Source organism: Sprattus sprattus (genome assembly GCF_963457725.1).
Source record: "Sprattus sprattus genome assembly, chromosome: 20".
NCBI lineage: Eukaryota > Metazoa > Chordata > Actinopteri > Clupeiformes > Clupeidae > Sprattus > Sprattus sprattus.
This window is the reverse complement of record NC_137918.1, coordinates 24,635,336-24,658,251: the sequence shown is the minus strand read 5'-3', so window position 1 is coordinate 24,658,251 and position 22,916 is coordinate 24,635,336. Positions and strand designations below refer to the sequence as shown.

Below are 22,916 nucleotides of genomic sequence, written 5' to 3'. Positions count from 1 at the left end.
TTGACACTCAGGTTCATTGCCTTTACCTCAAACAGTTTTTGGTATAAATATTGCTTAGCTATCAGATACAAGCCCTTGTACGCTGTTTTTTTTTTACATTGCAAAACCATGCGATCCAAACTTCCATGATTACAATGACTAGGTGCAGCACTCGATTGGTAACTGTTCCCCAATATGCCCTTCTGTCCAGAAAACATCCAACATATTTCAGAAGCACATCAGAATGCCCTTTGTGTGTTGTCCTTCCCAGAGCAGAGGTCCTTCCCAGAACCCTGTGAACATTCTGGAGTGTTCTGGTGTAACCTCAGCAACCCCAAACATGTGCCGACACCGATCCCCCTTCACATACAGACACTTTAAATGGGCTTGTACAACAAAGAGGTGACATATTTCTTCTTATATCTGTGGGTAGCACTTAAGACCATAACTCCATCCTGTGGAAAAGAAAGAAGACTGGTTTTAACAAGCAATCTAATCCCATTTGAATCTAATCTTATCCCTCACTCTTTTCCTTATTATTTCACAAGACGGGTGAAGAGCGAAGAAATGAGAATGAGACTTTCTGTCCCTCAAGAAGACGATCATAACTATGATATTGAGGCCTATGACACTTTAAAGGACCTACGTACTTTAAATAAATAATTTAAACTTTTGGCTTAGAACCAAGACTCAAAGCAGTCTCTTCTACATTCTTGTTCCACAAAAAGAACATCAACTTCACATGAGAACAACGATATAGCATGTCATTTATAATATTTCATTTGTAGCTGTCCGTTTACCTTAATTGAAAGGGCATAAAGATGGTTCAGCATCACATGGTTTGGCTCAGGCAGCAGAGCGGGATCACACTGTTAAAGATTAGATTAGATTCAACCTTATTGTCATTGCACAGAGTACAAGTACTGAGACAACGAAATGCAGTTTAGCATCCAACCAGAAGTGCAAAATAGCAATAAAAGTGCAGAGTATATGTGCATATGTGTGCATACAGTGAAACATGACTGGTTACAACGTGGCAGTTCTGCACTGTCTTGATATAGGAGTGTACCAAAGAAGTGTACCAAAGAAGACTCATACTCACTGATATGTTTGTGTCCTTGTTTAAAATGACTTGTAGGAGGTGAGGAGGAAGAATGGGGGGGGCTTTGAAGCGTTCCTCTGGTCTGAACATGTACACTTCCTGTCCGTAAGGTCCCGGAGGCGAGCTGGACAGATCTGACCACAGCACAAAAAGTCCTCAGAATTCCTTTACTGCAAGGTCATCCATCTTGTTTCAATTATAACCACAACCAAAACTACAGTTTCCTACTAGAAATGTTGGTGTAATAGTCAACAGCGGGAAAATGGTAGTGGTCATTGTAATGGAACAAAGAGTCTGCAACAGAAAACTGAGCAAAGTCATATTGCACTATTCTTTTCTGATTGGACACAAGCACTATTGGGTTATCCTTCACAAAAAACTGACCATCATATCTACATTTATAACAGGAGTTGTTTTGAGTTTGCGTTTCTTACAGAGTAGGCCATTAGTGAACCAATGCCAATGTACTGGAGAGGCGACAGATGAGGGGAATCTCAGGCACTTGCCCAGCAGTGTGGCATACCTGATGTGTCTGAACATTCCAGAGAGTCCACTTGTAGAGCGTCGAACACCTCAAAGTCAGACTTCTTCACTCTGATGATGTTGTTGATGGTGCCCAGCTGGCTGGTCACCACAGGCTAGCAGAAGGGGAAAGGCACTCAGTCATGAAGTAATAATAATAATAATAATTAATTTTATTTTATTTTTAAAGCACTTTTCATTCAAAGGAATCTCAGAGTGCCTAGTAGGATTAGACAAGCGTGGGGATCAGAATCAGAGTCAGATTTGATCAGGCCAAGTAAGTTTACCCAAACAAGGAATTTGACTTGGTAAACTGACTCTCAATGTGCTTACACAAAATATACATTACAACACAATACAAAAACAAACACAACACAAAAACAAACAGTACCAGGCGTATGAAGTTTTAAAAAGTATATACATGAGCTGCGAATAGTTACAACAGCATGGGGATCAGACTGACAGACCAGGGCTTTAACAATTGAGGAAACTTAAAGAAATGTGCACAGTCCCATAAATCCCAATAAGTGGTCTGATTCTGTCTGTACCACACAAAGGTCTGTTCAGGAGGAACATCTGGCATTGTGTGAACTGATCTTGCACAACTCATATTGTAATCATCAATTAATAACATGTGCTCACTTACAGGGAAAAAAAAATAAAAAATGTCATGCACAATGTGATTGAAATAAATGACTCATAAGTTAATAACAGATCATTACTGTATCAAATGCAAATCTACCACAACAGTGGGTCTGCAAAGGTCGACTCATTGAACCATTAACTCATAATAAATAGATTATTTCATAATTCATAATAGAGCATCTCTGTAGTGTGGATTCATCTGCTATCATGAAGCATTTCTATCTCGCAGTGCTAGTATTCCTCAGCATGACTTGTGGCTCACCTCTGATGGGTCATGGACCCACTGCCCGTCTACAAAGAACTTGTACTGGTGCTCTCCCTCAGGCAAGTCCAGGATGGCCACAAAGTCATTGTGGCTGTGAAAGAAGCACAAAGAACACACAAAAAAAAACATTGCACATAATATTTATGACAACCTGAAAAAGGAGTTTGTCTCAAAACGTAGCACAGGCAGAAAGTCGTTTAAAATCAGACGGGGCTCAGACACCTCTTAATGAGAGGAATTTTGGTGCTCCAGTTATTGAACGAGCCAGCGATGTAGACCTCCTTCCCTCCTCCTCCCCAGCGAATCACTGTGGGCCTGGCCTGGGGACTCGTCTTCACCATGTCTTCCAAGTCTGGGGTGAAGTCTTTTACTTCAGGCGCCTGAAGGAAAACCCACCATCACTTCAATATATTGATTCATGAGGAGAAAAAAACTGTACTGTAGAAAAAACTGTAGCTATATTTGTAATGTTGAAGACACTGTATTAACAGATCACTGCACCGCAACGTCTCCACTTTACAGAGTTGCAATACATTGTAGTCTTGCCAAAAGATACACAAACTGCACTTCACCTCAAAGTCAGACCACCTAAACATTTGAAGTCCAAGAATGTTCAAGAGGCAAAGCGTATGTACATTTCCAATCATGCAAATGTAAAAAGCAAGAAACACACTAGAAATCTGCTCATTTGCAGTACACCTTGCACTGACTGCACTTTTCAAAAGTCTATCAAAACACTCCAGAACTAGCCTAGAGGGTGAAGCATGCCTCTTAGATTGCAGTAAGGGTCAACTAGTGAAAAGGCTATTCTTTATTTTTGGCCTAAACTCAATATTTGAAAACAGTACATATTTGGGCTGGATTAGACTGCCTCATTCATCCACACCAAGATGGCGCCGCGTTACACCAAGATGGCGCCGCGGATGGCTGACACGGTGTTGCGCTCTTTCGTGCTTTTTATGTTTTTGTTTATTTATACGGTCATCAGCACTCCAACTAAGCTCAAACTTTCATAGACCATTGCACTGTTTGTTTTTGTATTGTATTGTGTTGTGTTGTGTTTTTGTTTTTTTTGGTATTGTATTGTAATGTAATGTATTGTGTTGTGTTTGTTTTTGTATTGTATTGTAATGTATATTATGTGTAAGCACAATGAGAGTCAGTTCACCAGGTCAAATTCCTTGTTTGTTCAAACTTACTTGGCCAATAAAATCTGATTCTGATTATTTTCTGTTTATTTGCTGACTCCACCCCTTCTATTTTAGAAGTGCTGCGCTACTGACAGGCTTGAATTAAGACAACTACCCAATTATTATACAAATGGACACAGACAATTGAACATAAGTCTACAATTCGTCGCATTACCTTTAACTCAGGGCCGTCTGTATTGAAGATATTTGGGTCATCAGTGCTGTCCAACATCTTACTGGGCTCCAGATCTTTGTGGTCGCTGCCACTGTCTGAGCGATGAGCTTTTGCTCCATGGCGATCACCGGACAAACGATCACTGGTGTTTCCCATAATGTATCAACCTTCAAAACATTTACACTGGTCAAAAATGAACAGCCAACCTCCAAACTGACGCATTTAAGGAGTTCCAAACAGGTACCAGTTTTTAATACAACGTCAAATTCAAGTTCGGTTGTTTTTGTGCAGAGGTTTGATTAAATAGGCATCACAGAGTAAAGAGGTAGTATTAACGTTAAGTGGCAGCTGTGACCAACTTAATCATGTTTTCAGTTGCGTTAAAATCTATCTGTCCACCAGCATAGCTCTTTGCATCCATGTTTACGCAATCGCAAGATACTTACATTAGCAAGTTAACTGAGCAAAACACAACTTAAACTAGTCATACGTAGGCCTTTGTTAATCTCATTTATTTAGCTAAATAAGGTTGATCTCCAAATTCAATAAAATACTTGAACTTGAACTTGAATTCAGTAAACGCTGACTTTTCCAACAGGTATGCATTTGGACTATTTGGCGAGGTTTCCATTCGTCTAAGGTACGTTAACGTGATGTTACTCATTCTTAAAGACAAGCAAAGGTCGACTACAAGCGGTACATGACAAGATGACTGGAGAATTATGATGGAGCCATGCGGGTCCGACACTTAACATAGATGTCGACGTTACCAGACATGGTAATGCTCAGCTCAGCAGAGTAAGGCTGCTATCGCTAGCTGCATATCAACACATTCTTATCTTCGACGTCGACTTTACAGAAATAATGTTGCTTCCCTCTGGTATAAGTTCACAAAATATTAACTATACCTGCTGGTATAAATATAAAGCTAGGAAACAAACAGTATGTTAAATGTATTCTCGATGTCTGTCTAGGCAGCTGAACGGGTAACGTTAATGTTAACTTGTAGCTAGCTCTTATTTTTAGCTATCCACGGCTGTCTAGTCAACAGGCTAAATAACTGATTCTTTACTATTTACATTCTTGACAACTAGCGCAATACTACTATGCATTTTAATCATTACAATATAGTAAAGGCTAGACTCACCAGTAACGACAAAAACGTGTTAATGTATTCCCAATCCAAGGCTTTCCTTCAACTTTGACAACATTCTTCTAAGACCAACACTCTTTACGGCATCAACAGATGGACAAAAAGACTATGGTAACATATTTACAAAACGCGATACCATACCGGTATGTAGCACATCAAGGTAAAGCACAACTGTTTCACCAATATCTGCTACAATCTACAAATACCTTACAGCCTTACATCACAATACAGTCCACAAAATAAAATTATATTTATGAGCTTAATCTCTTCTGTGCGGCAGCCTTCATCAAACTGCTACTTCTATCTGTTGAGATGTACAGGTTCCAGTACCAGAAATACACATAATTCAACAATACAGTCATAAGTAGGGTAAAATATGACATTCTGCAAGTCTGCTTAGGGTTGTGAAGTTTTGGTCATACTTTTGCCACCAAAGAATTGGATCCTTATCTCGGTAACAGGATATCCGACTACTCTTTAAGGAATTATCAGGGCAGGGCAGTCAAGTAATCCATCATTCTAAAAACAGTGTGCAGTTTGTGCAAAAGTATCATATTCGCAGGGAACCAGTTTTCCTCAGCAAAGCTTGATGCTATGCCACAGCCAGTCAATGCATGAAACACAGGAAGAGTACATGCCTTCTCAGGCCCAAGTCCACCTGAGATTTCATGGGCTGCTAGGTATCAAAACTTTTTCCAGTACCAAATGCCAACCAAAGCTCATCCACTGGCTTTAGACCTTGAGCTGCTGCCACCGCCAAAACCACACCATCGATATGGTTACAGTTTGGATCATTATTCTCTGGTGATCATGCTGTGCTGCATGAGCCACATGTGATAACATCGGGTATCAGCTTCCTCCTGTGTGCATGGAGAAATTGAGGACAGATCAGCTAGGGGTGGTTTGCTGAGGACTGCTACATCGTCTGTGACAACGAGCTGCTTATCGTCCAGCACATCTGAGCAGAGCATCTGAGAGGAAGATGAACAACTTAGTCTAATTGCTGTCTACAAGGTTACCACTCATATGCTGATGATACCCAATTATATCTGTCTATTTCCTCTGATGATCCCAGGGGATCTCACTCACTGCATCTCTGCCATAGAGACCTGGATGGCCCAAAACTTTTTAATGTTAAACAATGCAAAAACAGAGGTTTTGTTGGTTGGCCCAAAAACACTCAGAAATACATTTTATCCAACTCTTAATTCTGTCTTTTCAACACCTTCGGAGGAGGTCAAAAACTTAGGAGTGGCTGTGGGTAGACGATGGATTGACTCCTAAAACGATCGGTGGACAATCAAATTCTAGAATGTTGACGCAAAAAATGATGGGTTGACAATGTAATTCTATTACATTGATTGGTTAAGATTAGTTACTAGGCAGGAACTGGCTAATACCAGGACCTCTATTTTTCGCTGAGCAGCAACGTCGTTTGCCTGACTTTTAAATGATCGTTTTATTTTTTTAATTTTAATTCTGTGAAGTTATATGTTTTAACACTCAACTGTTTTGTTAACAACATTTTTACGAAGTCATACGGCTAAACACACAAACGACTTGTTAACCGAACTTTTCAACAGTGGAAAATACATAGCTGCAAGCTAATGTAGCTAAATGATGAGTTAGTTTAGCCTGGTGGTCAACCTGTTGACATCGTATCTTGGTCGCATCGGGCTTAATTCGGTTTGACACCTCTCTTACCTTGAACGTCTACTCCTCATGTCACGAAGTTGCTACACTAACTGTCCGTAACACTATGCACAATTTAATATACACAAAACAATAAAGCACGTTGATATACAACCTAGAAACTATGCACAATTTAATATACACAAAACAATAAAGCACATTGATATACAACCTAGAAATGCTAAGCCCCCTGAACTCCTATGCTTTGTTATGTTATTGTTTTCAGTTTGCGTGGAAAAATATGTCTGCAAAGAAAAGAGAAACCTTCCTTGCAATTTACATTTATCTTAGTTACAACCAGTCAACTATTTTACAGAGGTATATAAAACCTTGGCGATAGAAACTAGGTTCTAAAAATTGTTTCCAATTAACGTCTTTGAAACCAATCTATTTATTTAGTGGCATAGTCTTGACACATTACTGCTCAGTCATATGACTGACAGCTGAGTACTTACACATTACAGCCATCAGTAGAGCTAACAATACATACATTTTCCAAACCAAGTGAAGTAATTGCACTAGGGTGTAGATATGCACACACATGATTAACAACATATGTGAACGAATTTTACAATTCAATTGCCAACATTGAAAACACTATGACAGTGTATATGTTTTTTATTTTTTATTTCGATGCAAGACATTCAGTGTCGAGTGATTGCAGGGAGATAGGTGCCAGTCTTCAGGTGGAGGTTCTTGTATGCTGTGGTCAAATTAATTGAGTCTTGATGAATCTTCAATTCAGTAGAGCTGTGGAAATATACTGCAAAGCATATACTTGTTTTAAAAACATGACTACTAACACCCTTCAAAGCATGACCTGTTAAGTTGAAAGCCCACTCGTCAAGGTACAGGTTACTTTTCATTAACTGCGTTCGAGAATGAGGTCCAATGTTCATTCCGAGCGCTTAAACAAACAGTCCTTCATTTCGGGGAAACGGAGCCGCACTGCCATGCCAGTGTTAGAGGGGACGAGGGGCACTGCCATGCCAGTATTAGAGGAGACGAGGGGCCTGCTGATGTCTATTTAGTTCCAAAGGAGGCATCAGAATCTGGGTCAGACGCTGATGAGGAAAAAAACATATGTTAAATAAAAATATGATTGACACTATGAACTAAAATGCACATTGCACACTAAAAATTACAATTTTGCACTTTACTTTCTACTCTCATTCCTGCCTTCACTAAAAATTAACAAGCACTTACATATCTGATAATCAGATTGTCTTTGTAATTCAAATGCCTAAAGGACACAAATGTGTACATACATACATACACAAAGCCCATAATTACTTAAAAAAAAAAAAATCTTCTAATCAGATAGGCAAAATACACTTATTTGCACATATAAAGGTCGCTACATAAAACATTGAATCAAATGTTTTTTTTAATTATTATTATTATAAATATCTGAAAGTAGCAAATACACAAAGACCAGTGTCTACAATTGAAAGTATTTCAGATTTTTACAAGGTGTAACAAATTACTCACATTTTGCACTCCTGTAGTCTGTCAAGTATAAAAGATGGAGAATATTAACATTAACACACAAAAGCATCATCAATGACAGAAAGCAGACATAAAGTATCTTAGGTACCACTTTACAATAAGACTCCATTATAAATTATTTATAAATGGTTTATAAATAGGTTATAAATTAGGTTGTAAAGCCTTTGTAAGTCATTAATGAGCCCTTATAAATTAGTTAGAAACATAGTTTTTATACATTGATGTGGGCTCACTATTTTGGAAGATCCCCATTGTCTATCCCTTAACTTGCTCTACTAGCCCAATTGCACACTCCCCTACCATTCTTGTATCTGTAACTAGATATTTATAAACCATTTATAAACCATTTATAATGGAGTCTTATTGTAAAGTGGTGCCGTATCTTAATTTATTCAATTTCCGCAATAATGTATGAAAAAAAGGCAACTTACTTTTATTCTCCCTCTCAACCAAGGCGATCACTAAAATTAAGACGGTTGTAGACAGACATCCAATAACAATGGCTTCAAGAGTGTTTCCTATAGAAAAGGAAAACACAGATATAACACATCAGTCAAAAAATTAAATGTGCATGATTGTATTTTTTTTATGTGAATGCCTCTAGACCAGGGGTGCCCAAATTCTTTCTTGTCAGGGGCTAAATATTAATCGGAGTGGAGGGCCGAGGGCCAAAACCAGAGTTCATGTTAGTTCATGCCCCATTATATTGAAATGTATTTCATATATGTACCCAATTAACATTACCATTAATATAATATCTGCAAACTCAGAAGGGCTGAAAAAGGTGACAAACCAATCCCCTGTAGGGGTGTCCGGTATACTCCAAGAAGAAAATAATGGGAAAAGCTAACATTACATTTTTTTTTACATTTATTAACATATCATACTAATTTAATATAATCTATTAAGGACATACAACGAGAAGATGTTAAAATCCCTGTGCCTTAGGTAGGGGACTTTTATAATGGCCAATCAACTAACAGCGAGTAAAAGGCTAATAAACATTTGTTAAGCCAACACGAACAGTTAAAACTTGTAGCGTGAGTGTTACATGCCTTGACCTCAACTGAAGGACAGACTGCCCCAACTCAGATAGAGTATTTTAAATCACCATTCAATTGAGAGCTTGCACATTGACTACTGGTTGTTTTCATATTTCCTATCAACATTCTTTACACACACATAGGTAAGGTACTTAGAGTTGACAGCAGCTAGCTTGTAATTATCTCGTATTGACATGTGTGAATATGAACTTGTTCAATACGAAGTTGCACAGGCATCCTGAGGGTTTCTACCTTTTCCCATTATAAATGTATAAGTTAAGTTGAGAAGACTAAAACATCAGCTAGATAACTAGCTATCATTTCATGCAAACGGAGCTCTTCCAAAATCGTTTAAGGTTAAGGTAAAAGTTTCCTTAGCTAGCTAGCTAGCTAGCATAACAACCATTATATGGATCTGTATTGACAAAAGGTCAATAGCGTCCCCCTTGACCCATCTGAAACAATGTTAAAACTGTGGCTTAGCAGTGAACTGCAACCAGTCTGAGTTAAATATGACGTTGAAACAGAGACTCTGTTCAAAATGGGTTAAAATGCTGTCTAGCGAATGACGTTCTGACTATAATTCTGACCGGAGCACGGGCCAAAATAAATCTAGCACGGGCCAAATGCCCCAAATTGGGCAGCCTTGCTCTAGAACTAAAATAATGCTTAAGTAATTATGTATTTATCATCTATTTGTTTGTGGTACTTCTATGTCCCTGTTGACAGTCTGGAAAAATGAAAAGTACAAAATGAACAGTAATATTGGGGAAACACGGTTTAGTTATCATGCTCCTCAGACAAAGATCATTCACAAATTGGATACATTGAGACATAAAGGCAACTCACCTGCTGTCGTCTTCACCATAACCATGGCAATCACAATTTCAATAATAATTGCAAGCTCCAATGCTGGAGGAGAAAACATTTGTCAAATATAACTATATATAGCTAAGTCAATCTTACACGGTTTTAAGAAAATTCCCCCTTCCCCTTTTAAGTACCATACTGTTACATATCGTGAATACTGGTTAAGGTGCAATACATTACTTTTGACCTAGACCTCTATATTTGACAACATTTTGGAAATTACTTAAATTATGACAGAAAGGCAACTTACTTTTCTTCAAAACAATGGCAGTCACTAAGATTGCAAGAGCTGCAATCATAAATACAATAGTACTGGAACTAGCGTTAAATATCCAAACAGCTTGAGTATTTCCTGTAGGGAAAAAAAAACCTTAAATATAAACCAAATATGAAACATCAATCTTGCACAGGGGTAAAATAATTACTCTGTTTAAGTAATGAATACAGTTAAAGCAGCCTGTTCCTGTCAGAAGTTTGAATTTAGTATTTTTAATGTGAATGCCTCTAAACCTACAATAATGCTACAATCATTATGTATTTATCATCTATTTATTTCACCTTGTGACCTCTGCTCATGCTAAGACTGTAGTCAAAATAAACATAAAAGTATAGTAATAGAGTAAGCTACACTTTTAGAAAAAAAGGTGCTATAAGGAACCAAAAATGGTTCTATTGCACGCTTCATATATGGCACCCCTAAATGGTTCCATATAGAACCCTATTGAAGGTTTCATCAAAGGAACCCTTAAGGGTTCTTTAAGGCCTAAACAAAATGGTTCTATGTGGAACCGAAAAGGTTCTTTGAATAAATTAACTGTTTTCAGTCAATTTAAATAATACATTCATTATTAGGTTAATCAATTAATATTTTAGGAAAGTTATATTTTAAAGTATAGCTTAATTGGTGTGCTATATCAGCAACTCTGACTTTCATTCACTCTGACTTTTAGCTACATGAAAATTATGAAAAAAGACAAAGGTTTTAAAAGGTAACAATGTATTAATTGTACCAGAGGCTATAAGAAAAAGAGAGATAAAAACAGAGCTATTTAATCATGATAGTGACAAGAATGGTTTTGAAATGTTAAAACTTTTTTTTATAAATATCAACAGTACCCTCTCACTATCTGATTAGTTATGTGTGGTCTTTTAACAATCTTACCGTCATCCTCAGTCAGGATGATGAGTGTTTGTCCACCCTGGTGTGTCACCTCACAGGTGTACTGACTTCTCTCTCTCTCCTCAGGTGACACTCTTAGCTCAGCTCTCTTCTGGAAGGTTCCATCCCCATTGGGCAGCGTCTCTCCCATCTCCACATCCTCCTGCATCTCTTCTCCATCTCTCTTCCAGGTGATAATCACTCCATCTGGATAAAACCCTGTGGCGTGGCACGTCACAGTAGAAGATGACTTCTTCTGGATTAGAGACAATTCAGGAGCGACTGAAGAAAGGAGATAGAGATAAAGAAACAAAATTTCAAGACATACTGTAGCAGACATGAACAATGGGAGCAGTAATGCATTGTCAAGTACAAAGAGAAGAGGCACAGAGAGGGCTCATGATTTAAGTGATGATTTACATGATTTGTCAAGTAATGTCTTCTTTTAACTTTCAGCATGTCAAGTAATGTCTTCTTTTCACTTTCAGCATGTCAAGTAATGTCTTCTTTTAACTTTCAGCATGTCAAGAAGTCATGTTTTAACTCTCAGCAAGTCAAGTAATGTCTTCTTTTAACCTTCAGCATGTCAAGTGATGTCTATGGCCACCCAAATAAACAAACTCAATTCGACTCATGTATGTCAGAATCAACACATTGCAAGACCTTTAAACATGATGTTTTTTCATGAGGTCCTACACCACCACAGGGATGCAGCCCGCTGTAGGGCCTCTGCTGCCGTACCTTCTCAATTAGTTCCAAAGTATGTCAGCAACTACACATGGCTAGACCTTTAAACATCTGTGATAGTGCCGTACCTTTCCATTGAGAACGGTTCCCGTACTGAACATACTTCTTCAGATTATCACGGCAAACATGGTTGAAGTACTGTTTCCTGGCATTCAAAATGGACTTGAGGCGGTTCCATTTCAGACTGGTCACGGCTGCTTCTCGTCTCAAAGGTTCCCATCTCATGTTGGTCAGATCCAGTGAGATGAAGTCCTCTCCATCATACCCATACTCCTCATAGCCACTGGTGTCGTCACTCTCATCATCCCACTCACAGCCATACCTTCTCTGAAGAACATGCTCTCCTTATAGACAAAAGTAAATAAGCAACAGTACATTTATTTGGAAGTGTAATGCTAAGTTACATGAATGCATGTCTGTTAAAGTTACATGAAATAATACATAAAACTGTAGGGGTCATAAACAAGCATGGTGAGTCTTTTTTCTTTTTTGGCTCTGGCTACTGATGTGTCCAATAGATTACTTCCTCCACATATAAATAAATCAAACTGGCTGATGGCCAAGATGCGTTTTTTTCTATTTTCTATTCAATGTCACCACAACCATCCTCTGGAGATTTGTATAGATTTGTAAAAATTAACAACTATTGTAACATATTGGCTAAAAAAAAAATAAACCTGTGTCCGTACTGATACTAGATGTAGAGCTGGTCTGCTCTGTCCACACCACACATGTAAATATTGTTATCTTTCACACAGAGTGTTTCTCACAATCCTAAACCTCCAGACACTCACACATGCTCGAGTTTTATTTGCAGACTTTTCATCAGCATTCAATACAATACACCCACACATTTTAGCAAACAGACTTCGGGACAACTTCCAGCTGAACTCTACACTAATAAATGGATCTTGGACTTCCTGAGTGGGCGGCCACAAAGAGTAAGGGTGGGGAACACATTATCTGGGGTCCGCTTCACTTCAGTTGGGACACCACAGGGTAGTGTCTTGTCACCATTACTGTACATACTGTACACTGACTGTTGTCACAGTAAGTACCCTGGACATCATATAATCAAATTTGCAGATGACACTGCTGTGATCAGTTTATTGGAGCGAGACGAAACTGAACATGGTCCAGTGCTGCAACAATTTGTTGAGTGGTGTGAAGCCTCCCAGTTGCAACTGAATACCTCTAAGACCAAAGAGTTGATCTTTGATTTTAGACGTGGGGCTGCCTCACCCACTCCGTCTCTGATTAATGGAGAGGAGATAGAGATGGTGTCGGAGTATAAATATCTTGGTGTTATAACTGACCACAAGCTATCATGGGATCAGTGTGCTGATGCTGTTTTTAAAAAGGGCCAACAGCGCTTGTATTTTCTTAGAAAACTGTCACATGGGCTGCCATTGACTCCCATTGCAGCAACATAATAATAAGAAAGCCTACAATAACAATAGGTTACCTCCTACCGGAGGAAACCTAATAATAATTCATTTTATTTTTAAAGCACTTTTCATTCAAAGGAATCTCAGAGTGCCTACATATTAGAAAATAACTATAATAATACAATAAAATTAAAAACAAACTTAAATATTAACATAAGCATAACAGAAAAGATTCAACACAAGAAAAGATTCAACACAAGGCCAGAAATGCCTTCCTGAATAAAAAAAGTCTCAAGTCCAGCTTTAAAGGAATCCAGCGTCTGCGTTGCCCTTAGGTGGTCAGGGAGGCTGTTCCATAAATGTGGCGCTGCCGAGCAAAAGGCCCGGTCGCCCATGGTGCGACGCTTGGTTTTGGGGACGCGGAGGAGCAAGCTGTTTGAAGACCTGAGGGTGCAGGTGGAGGTTTGGGGAGTAATTAATTCTTGCAGGTAGGGAGGTGCATGTCCATTTATGCATGTATGGGTGAGTATAAGGACTTTGTAGTCTATCCAGAAAGAGACAGGGAGCCAGTGTAGTGAGTGTAATATTGGTGTTATGTGCTCATATTTCCGGACCTTCATCAGAATCCTGGCAGCGCTGTTTTGGATGTATTGCAGCTTCTGGATGTTCTTGCCAGTGATCCCATAGAAGAGTGAATTACAATAGTCCAGTCTTGAGGAGATAAAGGCGTGGACAAGCTTCTCTGCATCTGATAGGGTTAAAGTGGGGCGGAGTTTGGAGATGTTTCTTAGATGATAAAAAGAGGTTTTGCACAGGTGTTTTATATGATCATTAAAGTTCAGGTGAGAGTCAAACCTAACTCCGAGATTAGTGACTGTTGAGGAGAGGGGGATGACCTGGCTGTCGAAGGTGAGATGAGTCAAGAAGGATGACTGAACCTGGTGTGGGGTACCAACAAGAAGAATATGCATATCTTCCACCTCTCTTTAGGCAGGATTACCGTCTGCTAATATCCCAAGCAGGCTTCCGCTTCTACCTCTATCTAGGCAGGATAACCTCGTCTACCAAACCCCTTGGTAGGATGACCTCGTCTACCAAACCCCTTGGTAGGATGACCAGTGCACACAACAACCCTATTTTACTAGCATTTGTTAAAGTAAAACTAGGGACTCACCACAGTTGTCTGTGACCACCAAGCTGGTGATACCGTATCCAGGTCACAGGAGGAATTCCTCTGGCCAGGCTGAGTGCCACTGGAGCATATTTTTGTTGCTATCGACGGCCTTCTCCCAAGATCAGAAAGAGATCTCCCTTCATCTGTGTCAGGTCCTGAGCCTTTGGTCTTCCTCGCTGTTCCTCGGAGATAGGTATCCCACTTCTGACACCATTTATGTGGTCAAAATTACGTACAGACAACTGGAGTGGTACTGCAGATTTATTAACGATATCGGGAGCATTGTTACAAGCAATCCATGTTCATGAAATGTCCAACAACAATGCCCATCAGTCTCTGGGCAAACTGAGCTCTTATACCTAAAACCCCTCCCTCATACTCTTACACTGTGGCCACCTCGTTCTCCACTATAGATAAGACTATTTACATAGGATCCCCTTACCCCAAGCCTTGAGTAACTCTCTTAGCTCATCAAACCTTACCCAACAGGTCAGACAGAATACATGGCCACACTAAGTTACCAATTCAATTTAGGTTATACTATGGAATCCTATACTAACCTACTTAATTAAATGTGAAACATATAAATTTCATCCCACACATATCCTGGATGGCTAGTGGGGAAGGAACTGGTGTCTATCTGTCCTTCACATGACCACAGGGCTCTCAAGTGTCACGCATTGAGCGTGACAGTCACTCATTTCGGTCTTTTGTCACGCACTCCCGCCACACATCGTATTTCTCACGCTATTTAATGTTCCGCAGCGCACAAACATGACCTGGTCGTGCTTACCACACCATGGAGGAATCAAGCACGTCTCACCGAATCCCCTGCAGTTCTTCTGTAAGGTGCAACTTATCAGCCAATCAAAAAAAGAAATGGGCTACACAATAGCCAATCAGAAAAAAACGTATATGTTATATATGGGTAAGATTTAATCCAGCAACCAATGAAAATAAAGTATCCTGGAATTGCGCGCGATTGATCTTGTATACAGTATGATCCAAAGTGATCCACGTCACCAGTTCACCCAAACACTAGACTGTCCTTTTTGCCTATGTTTGTGTTTACGACGTTTTTAGCAGGGACGTGCGGTAAAAGGAGGCAGGGGAGGCAGAGCATATATTCATATTCTCTACTAATCTGTATGGGTGTAATTTCTGCATCATTCCGATTATTTCGAGCATTTTTATTATCAAAATCGCTGAATTTGCGCATTTCCAGTTCCAGAAAACAGGGACCACTGTAGTTATATTTTCCCTAGACAAAATTAAATGAGCCATATCATTGGAGGGAGGGCTACATACGCTAGCTTGTAACTACTAATATCTTATTTGACACGGTGTAAAAGTTCAATTAGCACACCGGTTGTACGTTTAGCTGTAGGCCTATAGCCTCTTAAAACTAAAGTCTGTTGAGTATTAAGCCGCATAACTTCTATTACTTTTAAAAAACGTTTAAAAGTAATAGTATTAGACAATAAAACATAAAGTTTTTTTCAGTTTTGGTCAGATGACAATTTTTAAACCATAGGCATACATACATTTCTATTTTTTTTAAACAACTAGAGATCGGAATGACGTAATCACTTCCGATTTCTGTGCCTCACCAGCTACGAACCTCACGGCACGTCACTGGTTTGTATGCCTTTGTCTGTGATTTGTCTAATACAAGTACGCAAACTTTGCAAAAATTAAATAAATATAGGTTTGTTTTGCTTTTTTAATAACCTTGTATTATGTCTTGTCCTGTCTTACTTACACCCCATGGCCTTAAAATCAAAGTCTTCTAAAACAAAATGCTTTTCAGTTATTTTTGTCTTTTTCCACAGGTCTACAGAGTGACATTAAGATATTTAACACAATGCCACAATGAATGACCTCAGCATCAGAGATGTCTCACCTCATGACTGGCACCTATCTGCCTGCATAGTTACTGAGATAAAGACAACACGAAGTGACACAACGTCTAAGGGTGGGGTGGTATAACGTCAATTTTGATTGAGCCCTTTCTTTGTTCCATGCAGCAAAGAATTTCTGGAACAAAGAAAGGGCTCAATCAAAATGAGTAGAATCTAGTCTGACCAGTGAGATAAGTTCCAACGTTCCAAAAACCCTACTGGCTTCCAGCACACGTACCATCCTTTTATTTAGTGTATAATTATGTTCTTGGCTCCAGTTCAAAAATGTGTTTTGATTACGTGTTTCAAGCCTGCCCTTAGGCGGGGATAAGCGATTTATTGCTAAAGTTTGTGTGGTGATGGTGTCTTGTATAGGATCCAAAGTGATCCATGTCACCAGTTCACCATAACACTAGACTGCCTTTTTTGCCTATGTTTGTGTTTATGACGTTTGTATGCTATTGTCTGTGATTTGTATAATACAAGTACGCAAGTACGGGGCGCTCGGAGGGGGTCTTGCCTGGGGCGTAATTCCTTGTAGAACCGCCACTGAGTAAGTCGTCTCACAAATTCACAATGGTTTGACACAAGCAATGACAACTTGACTGCAGTTACAGAATATTTCCCAGATAATTAGTGTTTGTAGCCAACACAGTTTTAGGCAACAGCCTGCCTTTTCACTATAGCTTTGACTCTGAACTTCGTTAATAGGCTCTAATAAATTCGAGTAGGCCTATCAAAAATATATGTAGCCTATAATTCGAAGGAATATTAGGCAGCCTTTAATATTCATTTTTTTGTAAATGTGTTTGCTTGAACATTCTATTCAGATTCCGAGGCTTCTTCGCCTGGTGAAGTTGTGAGTAGCGAACTCATTAGGCATACTAGCGTGTTATGAATATCCTGGCCATGGATGCATTAATCATTGCATCCGTCTTTCAAAGATGTCAGTTAAAAAAACAAATGAGCATACTGGCGTTCTATCTGCCGCCAAGAGAACTCCTGTGCCCATCAAGGTGTGCTGGATGTGACAAGGTACATAGGCAGTAGGCTAAGCGGCATCAGGCCAAACAGCAGGCACTGAAGTCAACCAACACAGTCAAAAACGTTTACTTGCCATTGACTGCAGAGATGAGTGTACAATAGGTCAAGGTACATTTAAATGCACAAGGTTGACTGCAATGTACAAAAATACAATTTTTCCCAATGAATACGTCTAATTCTATGACTATGAATATATAAGGGACGTACGACTGGGGGGGGGGGGGGGCGGGCGGAATGCGGAATGGGAGCGGGTCGGGGGCTTGACGGGGGGATACGTCACTCTTGCCTGTCTTCAAAACTTGAGAGCACTGTGGCCATATGCAATCAAAATGAAGGATGAGGATGGTACCAAAACTAGTTGCCTGTAAAACCATATCTCAAAAAGTGTCAAATTGTTGTATAGTGTTACTTTAACACTCTATATACAACAAAAATGGGAAGGCACTCCCATTAAAAATGCTATACAAATTGTATGTTGCCTACTTGTTGTATGAAGCCTACACTATTGCTGACATTAAACCACAGTGTTTCCTGGTTGCTGTGATTATCTGGCTGCTTTTTTATTTTAAATAGATTTGCATAAAATGATAGCTAGTTATCTAGCTGATGATATGGTTACCACGATTTAACTTATTATTAAATTATAATGGGAAGAAGTAGAAAAGGTAGAAACCCCCAGGGTGCCAGTGCAACTTGGTATGAAAAAGTTCATATTCATGATCACAGCTGGCTATCAAGTGATTACGATTACGGAATTATATATCCACTGGTGCTAACGATCATATCCCCACGGGCAAAAGGGTCTAAGCCCCTGATAAACCTACTATTTGTCCTGTGACCCACATCTAGCGGAGTCTGGGGCATGCTCCCCCGTAAGACATTTTTCGAAAATATAATTTTAAATAGTTTCCTCTAGTGGGTTTTAGGAAGATAAATTAACACATTTAGATTTAAAATATGGCACATCAATAAACATATTGAAGACATCTGCTGAGATAGGTGCTAGTTATACTTTAGCATGGTAGGAATTTGCAGCTCAAGTGAGTTAGTTGTAGTCTAGAGTTCACTAGCTAGTTATAGCTGGTGGAGCTACTGAGTAGGGTAGCATACCCACAGGATCAATGGACCAGTATGATAAAAGAGAGCCATTGAATAACCTAATAACTAACTTAGATAACTTGTGACTTGTTTACTATTTTAAACATCATGTGCTATGCATTAATATCCAGCAGCTGATTATGGCAGCTTTCACCAGCTTGGGTCGGACTCGGACAGTCGCTCCAAGTTTGTTTACTAGACGTAAACGCCGTCTGTCTGCACACTCGCGAGGATCACCCACCACCATAACTTCACTTAATCGGTTGTTAGGTGTGAATTTGACGATATCAAAATAAATACAATTATTTATTTAATCGTCTTTAACACCCTGGAAGCTCCTGATGACCCAAAAATGGCACTGGAGAATATGCAAAAGTGCTGCACCTCACTCTATAGGCCTATAGCTTATTGCTTTTTTGTTTTATTTTACTCAGGGTATTTATCTATTTATTATTATTAAGCTGTGGCAGTTAATGTCCACAGAAACTTAAGTTTTTAACTGTCTGATCCTGCCTCGTCGGTCTCGTTGTTTTGTGACAATGACAAATAAGGTACCTTGACCTTTTAAATAAGGGCGGGGGGGGGGGGGGGGGGCTATAAGGAAAAGCTCATCGCTATATTGCTATATCCAGCATCACTATTAGAACGTAACGTAAATGACTAATAATTACATTTTACATTTGAACGAACTAACACAGTTCATAGAAAGTAAACGTAGCTCTCTTTAACATATTAACCACAGTGTGAGACAGCCGAAAAACTTACAGTAATTGTTTTTTGAGGGTTTTCGAGTTATGTATAATTATGTTACTAACTGTCTAACAGCTGTAGCCTACTAACTGTCACAGCTGTTCCCTATTCTACGAGACGAGTAGCCTATTTTAATAAAATAAGATTAGATAAACTTGTATTAATTCCTTTAGGGAAATTCAGGTGCAAATGCTCAACATGCTCAACATGTCTGAGCAACCTATCATTCACTTTGAATCAACCTTGATGGATCAATGCATTCCTACGCATATAGTGTGTACACAATAAATACACTATACCATTTTCAACTAATTTGTCAATCTGGCAAACATTCTATTGCGCAGTTGATCTTTCTAAGCAGGCTATTGCTTTTAAGTCACTTAATTGAGCAAAGATTTTTATAAGAATTAAGTAGCCTACATTCAGTATTTTTTAAGTTACCCTAATAAGATGTTAACAAATGTGTTCATACTGAGTAGTGACAAGGCTAGGGTGCTTGTTTCCTCATTTGAGACTTGATATGGATAAGCTGAGAGAGGAACTGACTGATAACTAGGTTGCAAACAGCAAGGAGTTACCTCAGGAACAGAGAGTGGGCAGACTCTGGGGCCTTGTAGGGAAAGGTGAGCGCTTTAGTCAGCTGGCTAGACTGATGAAGGCATTGCTTTGCATTCCACATAGTAATGCCTCCTCAGAGGGGAGTTACATACAACAGGTCATGGCGGTAAGAATGACGCCCGTCAACATATCAGGCATTAGGCTACTTTGCATTCCACATGGCACAGCCTCGAGGAGTTTCACTAAGGTTGAACTTTAAAGTACAGTTTTCCCATAGTTGGTGATGTCCTGCAGGCCTCTCCACAGTCCACACTGACGCAGGGTCGTTAGCTGAAAACCTGTTTTTCAGTTTTTCAGAGTAGCTTCTCTTTGCCACTCTGATCTCCTTAGTCAGTGTGTATCTGGCCTGGTTGATAGTGCACAAACCAAAATAATGGTGCATTATTGTGCACAAGCCAATAGAATGGTGTATGATAGTGCACAAACCAACATTGATTTTTAAATGAAGTATTATAGCTCAAAGTGCATGAGTGAGGATGTAAGCGACATTAATCCCGACTGATGAAATAGGCCTACAGTCCTCCTGACAGGGGCTGGTATATGAGCAGGTAATCTTGCACACAGCAAACAGCTCTCCAGTCTCCATTAACTCTTCATTGTGGAATCATCAATTGATTATAAATGATTCATTCAATCATTATGGTTGCCCATTGTTCATTCTGTAGATGTATCAAATCTATACATAGAAAAATGAGTAAACTGCGCACATCACTGAAAATGCCATACATGCATTAAACATCAATAAGATGTACTGCAACCAGTAGAGTACTAAGATAAATGACATGTTAGGAGGAGAAGTAGGAGTAAACAGGAGTTATGCACCAATTTAAAAAAAGAATAGAATGTGGACCAAACTCTTATGTGAGGCTGTGAAACTGCAGTGCAAATGGCCAAAGTCGCACTGACTTTAAAGAGTCATAGAGCAATGATTAAACAAACAGCTGAAAGAAGTTTAGCTGTTTATTTGTTTCAAAAAACAATACAGTAAGTAAGTAAGTAAGACTTTATTTTTATAGCACATTTTGTACAAAAGTTGCAGTTCAAAATGCTTAAGGCCAACATAAAATCAATAAAAGCAAGCAGCAGGAGCAATACATTGAGTAAAATAATGATCAACATCGTATCAGATATATTGAAGCCACAATATGGGTTCCGCTTTTGATACCCTTAAAACTGTTTTACAGAGAAATAGTAAAAAAAAGTCCAAGTTACAGTAAGTATCAACGCCACAGGAAAACACGAGGTAAAGGGGAATGGATAGACCTTTCAGAGACTTCTCCAGAGTTGTCTGGAAATAGGTCTAGAGAGTTTTTGGAGGCTTCCCTACCAAGCAGATGTATCTCATTTTCCCTGAGAGTTTGTGGAGGTTTCCCTACCATACTCCAGTAGCAGCCCATAAGTTGAGTATGAGCTGCATGACCCCTCTCAATGGTCTCTGGCCAATCTGACCACGAGGAACAAAACCAGGGTGCCTTTTGTTATGATGTTGATATAAAGTAAACAGACAAACAACTCAGCCAGATGTTGCAGCTATCTTGTGGTAGTTATTCAACTCTAGCGCCTCTAGTGGCTTACACATGATCTGCATTTATACATATCATGACACCTTTGTCTACTGTAACCCGAGCGAACATCGAGATTCTGCCACAGTGAATTGGAAACTCTGGAAACATGTCAAATCAAATGAAATCAACAAAATAAAACAATAGTTAGTAAGTATTTATTGTAGGGTAAACCAAGCCTTCCTATTACATAGCGACAGCCTGTGTGAATTATTATCCCAATCTTATATTAATATCCCAATATATGAACTCACCCAATCTTATTACCAATTACGCACCGAATACATAAACACTTAAACAAGAAAACACTGAATGAAATACTCAATTGAACATTATATAAGGTTAGAACTTGATATAATCAGAACGACTTGCAAATGTAATGTTACAAGTTGTAACATATTCATCTGGCATATTCTAGCCCCCATGTTACCTTACTTTCATGTGATGTTATTCACCACTAGGTGGCGGTTTAGGTTGATTGACACTTCACTTGACACTTGGATATACAATTCTTTGGTAAATAGTTCGGGGAAATGAAGAGTAGGGTGAGACTCAAAAAAATGTTTTAAGCTTGACTGAAAAAATCCCAGCTAGCCCGCTGTAGTGAGTGTGTGAAGTCATGTTTCAGTATCCCTGAATACTGCTCAACAAGAGGCCTTAACCTGTGGGCGATGAATGACGAACAAGACTAATTATTAAACAGGAGGATAGACCTAAGGGAAATGAATGTTGAGGGAAAAATATCAGTGCCGTGTGTGCCTGTGTTCTCTCTCTCTCTCTCTCTCTCTCTCTCTCTATCTCTCTCTCTCTCTCTCTCTCTCTCTCTCTCTCTCTCTCTCTCTCTCTCTCTCTCTCTAAAAAAGAACATTAGGCAAAAGAACATTAGGGGGCGCAAATGTGCACACAAATCATGCACAACAGTCTAAAATTCGAAGAAGCCCTCAAAGGAAGAAAAACAGCCTGGTTTGCAGCCAACATGTGTCCAATTTACATCAATAATAATAATAATAATACATTTATTTTATAGGGCGCCTTTCAAGACACCCAAGGTCGCCTTACAACATTGAATAAAACATTGAATTATACATAATACAGCAACAACTTTACAGGTTATAGGCTTGCTTGAACAGGTGTGTTTTGATTTGTGTTTGAAAAAGAGCGATTGAGTTAGGCATCAATGGCCTCTATTTGGCTCTTTAACATTTAGAACTCAATGGTCACATTTTCTTTGACATGTTTGTACATTGGTGCCTTCTCTGTGCGTGTATGCCAAACCAAAACCTGTGAAATGGAGAAGAAAAGGTAATCAGTAAAAGGTAATTAAAACATC

At 39.1% G+C, this 22,916-nt stretch overlaps 2 protein-coding genes across 2 annotated transcripts; both read right to left on the bottom strand.

The window, feature by feature from the left end:
* On the bottom strand, positions 1-5,122 carry prkab2 (protein kinase, AMP-activated, beta 2 non-catalytic subunit). Its single transcript, XM_080859391.1, has 8 exons — positions 5,026-5,122; positions 3,879-4,045; positions 2,736-2,893; positions 2,511-2,604; positions 1,605-1,719; positions 1,082-1,215; positions 780-848; positions 1-434 (listed from the first exon to the last, which is right to left on the bottom strand). The coding sequence occupies exons 2-8, from the start codon at positions 4,032-4,034 to the stop codon at positions 357-359; spliced, it is 804 nt and encodes a 267-aa protein (XP_080715517.1). The 5' UTR covers positions 4,035-4,045; positions 5,026-5,122; the 3' UTR covers positions 1-356.
* Positions 5,123-5,825: 703 nt separating this feature from the next.
* LOC308381680 (patr class I histocompatibility antigen, A-5 alpha chain-like) lies at positions 5,826-16,755 on the bottom strand (the record flags this gene model as incomplete). The annotated part of the gene is made up of 4 exons (XM_080859267.1): positions 5,826-5,989; positions 11,308-11,586; positions 12,120-12,395; positions 16,734-16,755. The coding sequence occupies 4 exons, from the start codon at positions 16,753-16,755 to the stop codon at positions 5,826-5,828; spliced, it is 741 nt and encodes a 246-aa protein (XP_080715393.1).
* Positions 16,756-22,916: the final 6,161 nt, after the last annotated feature.

Coding starts and splice junctions, on each gene's coding strand:
- prkab2 (XM_080859391.1), bottom strand. CDS start 4,034: ATGGGAAACACCAGTGATCGTTTGTCCGGTGATCGCCATGGAGCAAAA. Junction 1,720..2,510: donor GGGTCCATGACCCATCAGAG/GTGAGCCACAAG, acceptor CCCTTCTGCTAG/CCTGTGGTGACCAGCCAGCT. Junction 1,216..1,604: donor GGAATGTTCAGACACATCAG/GTATGCCACACT, acceptor TGCTGTGGTCAG/ATCTGTCCAGCTCGCCTCCG.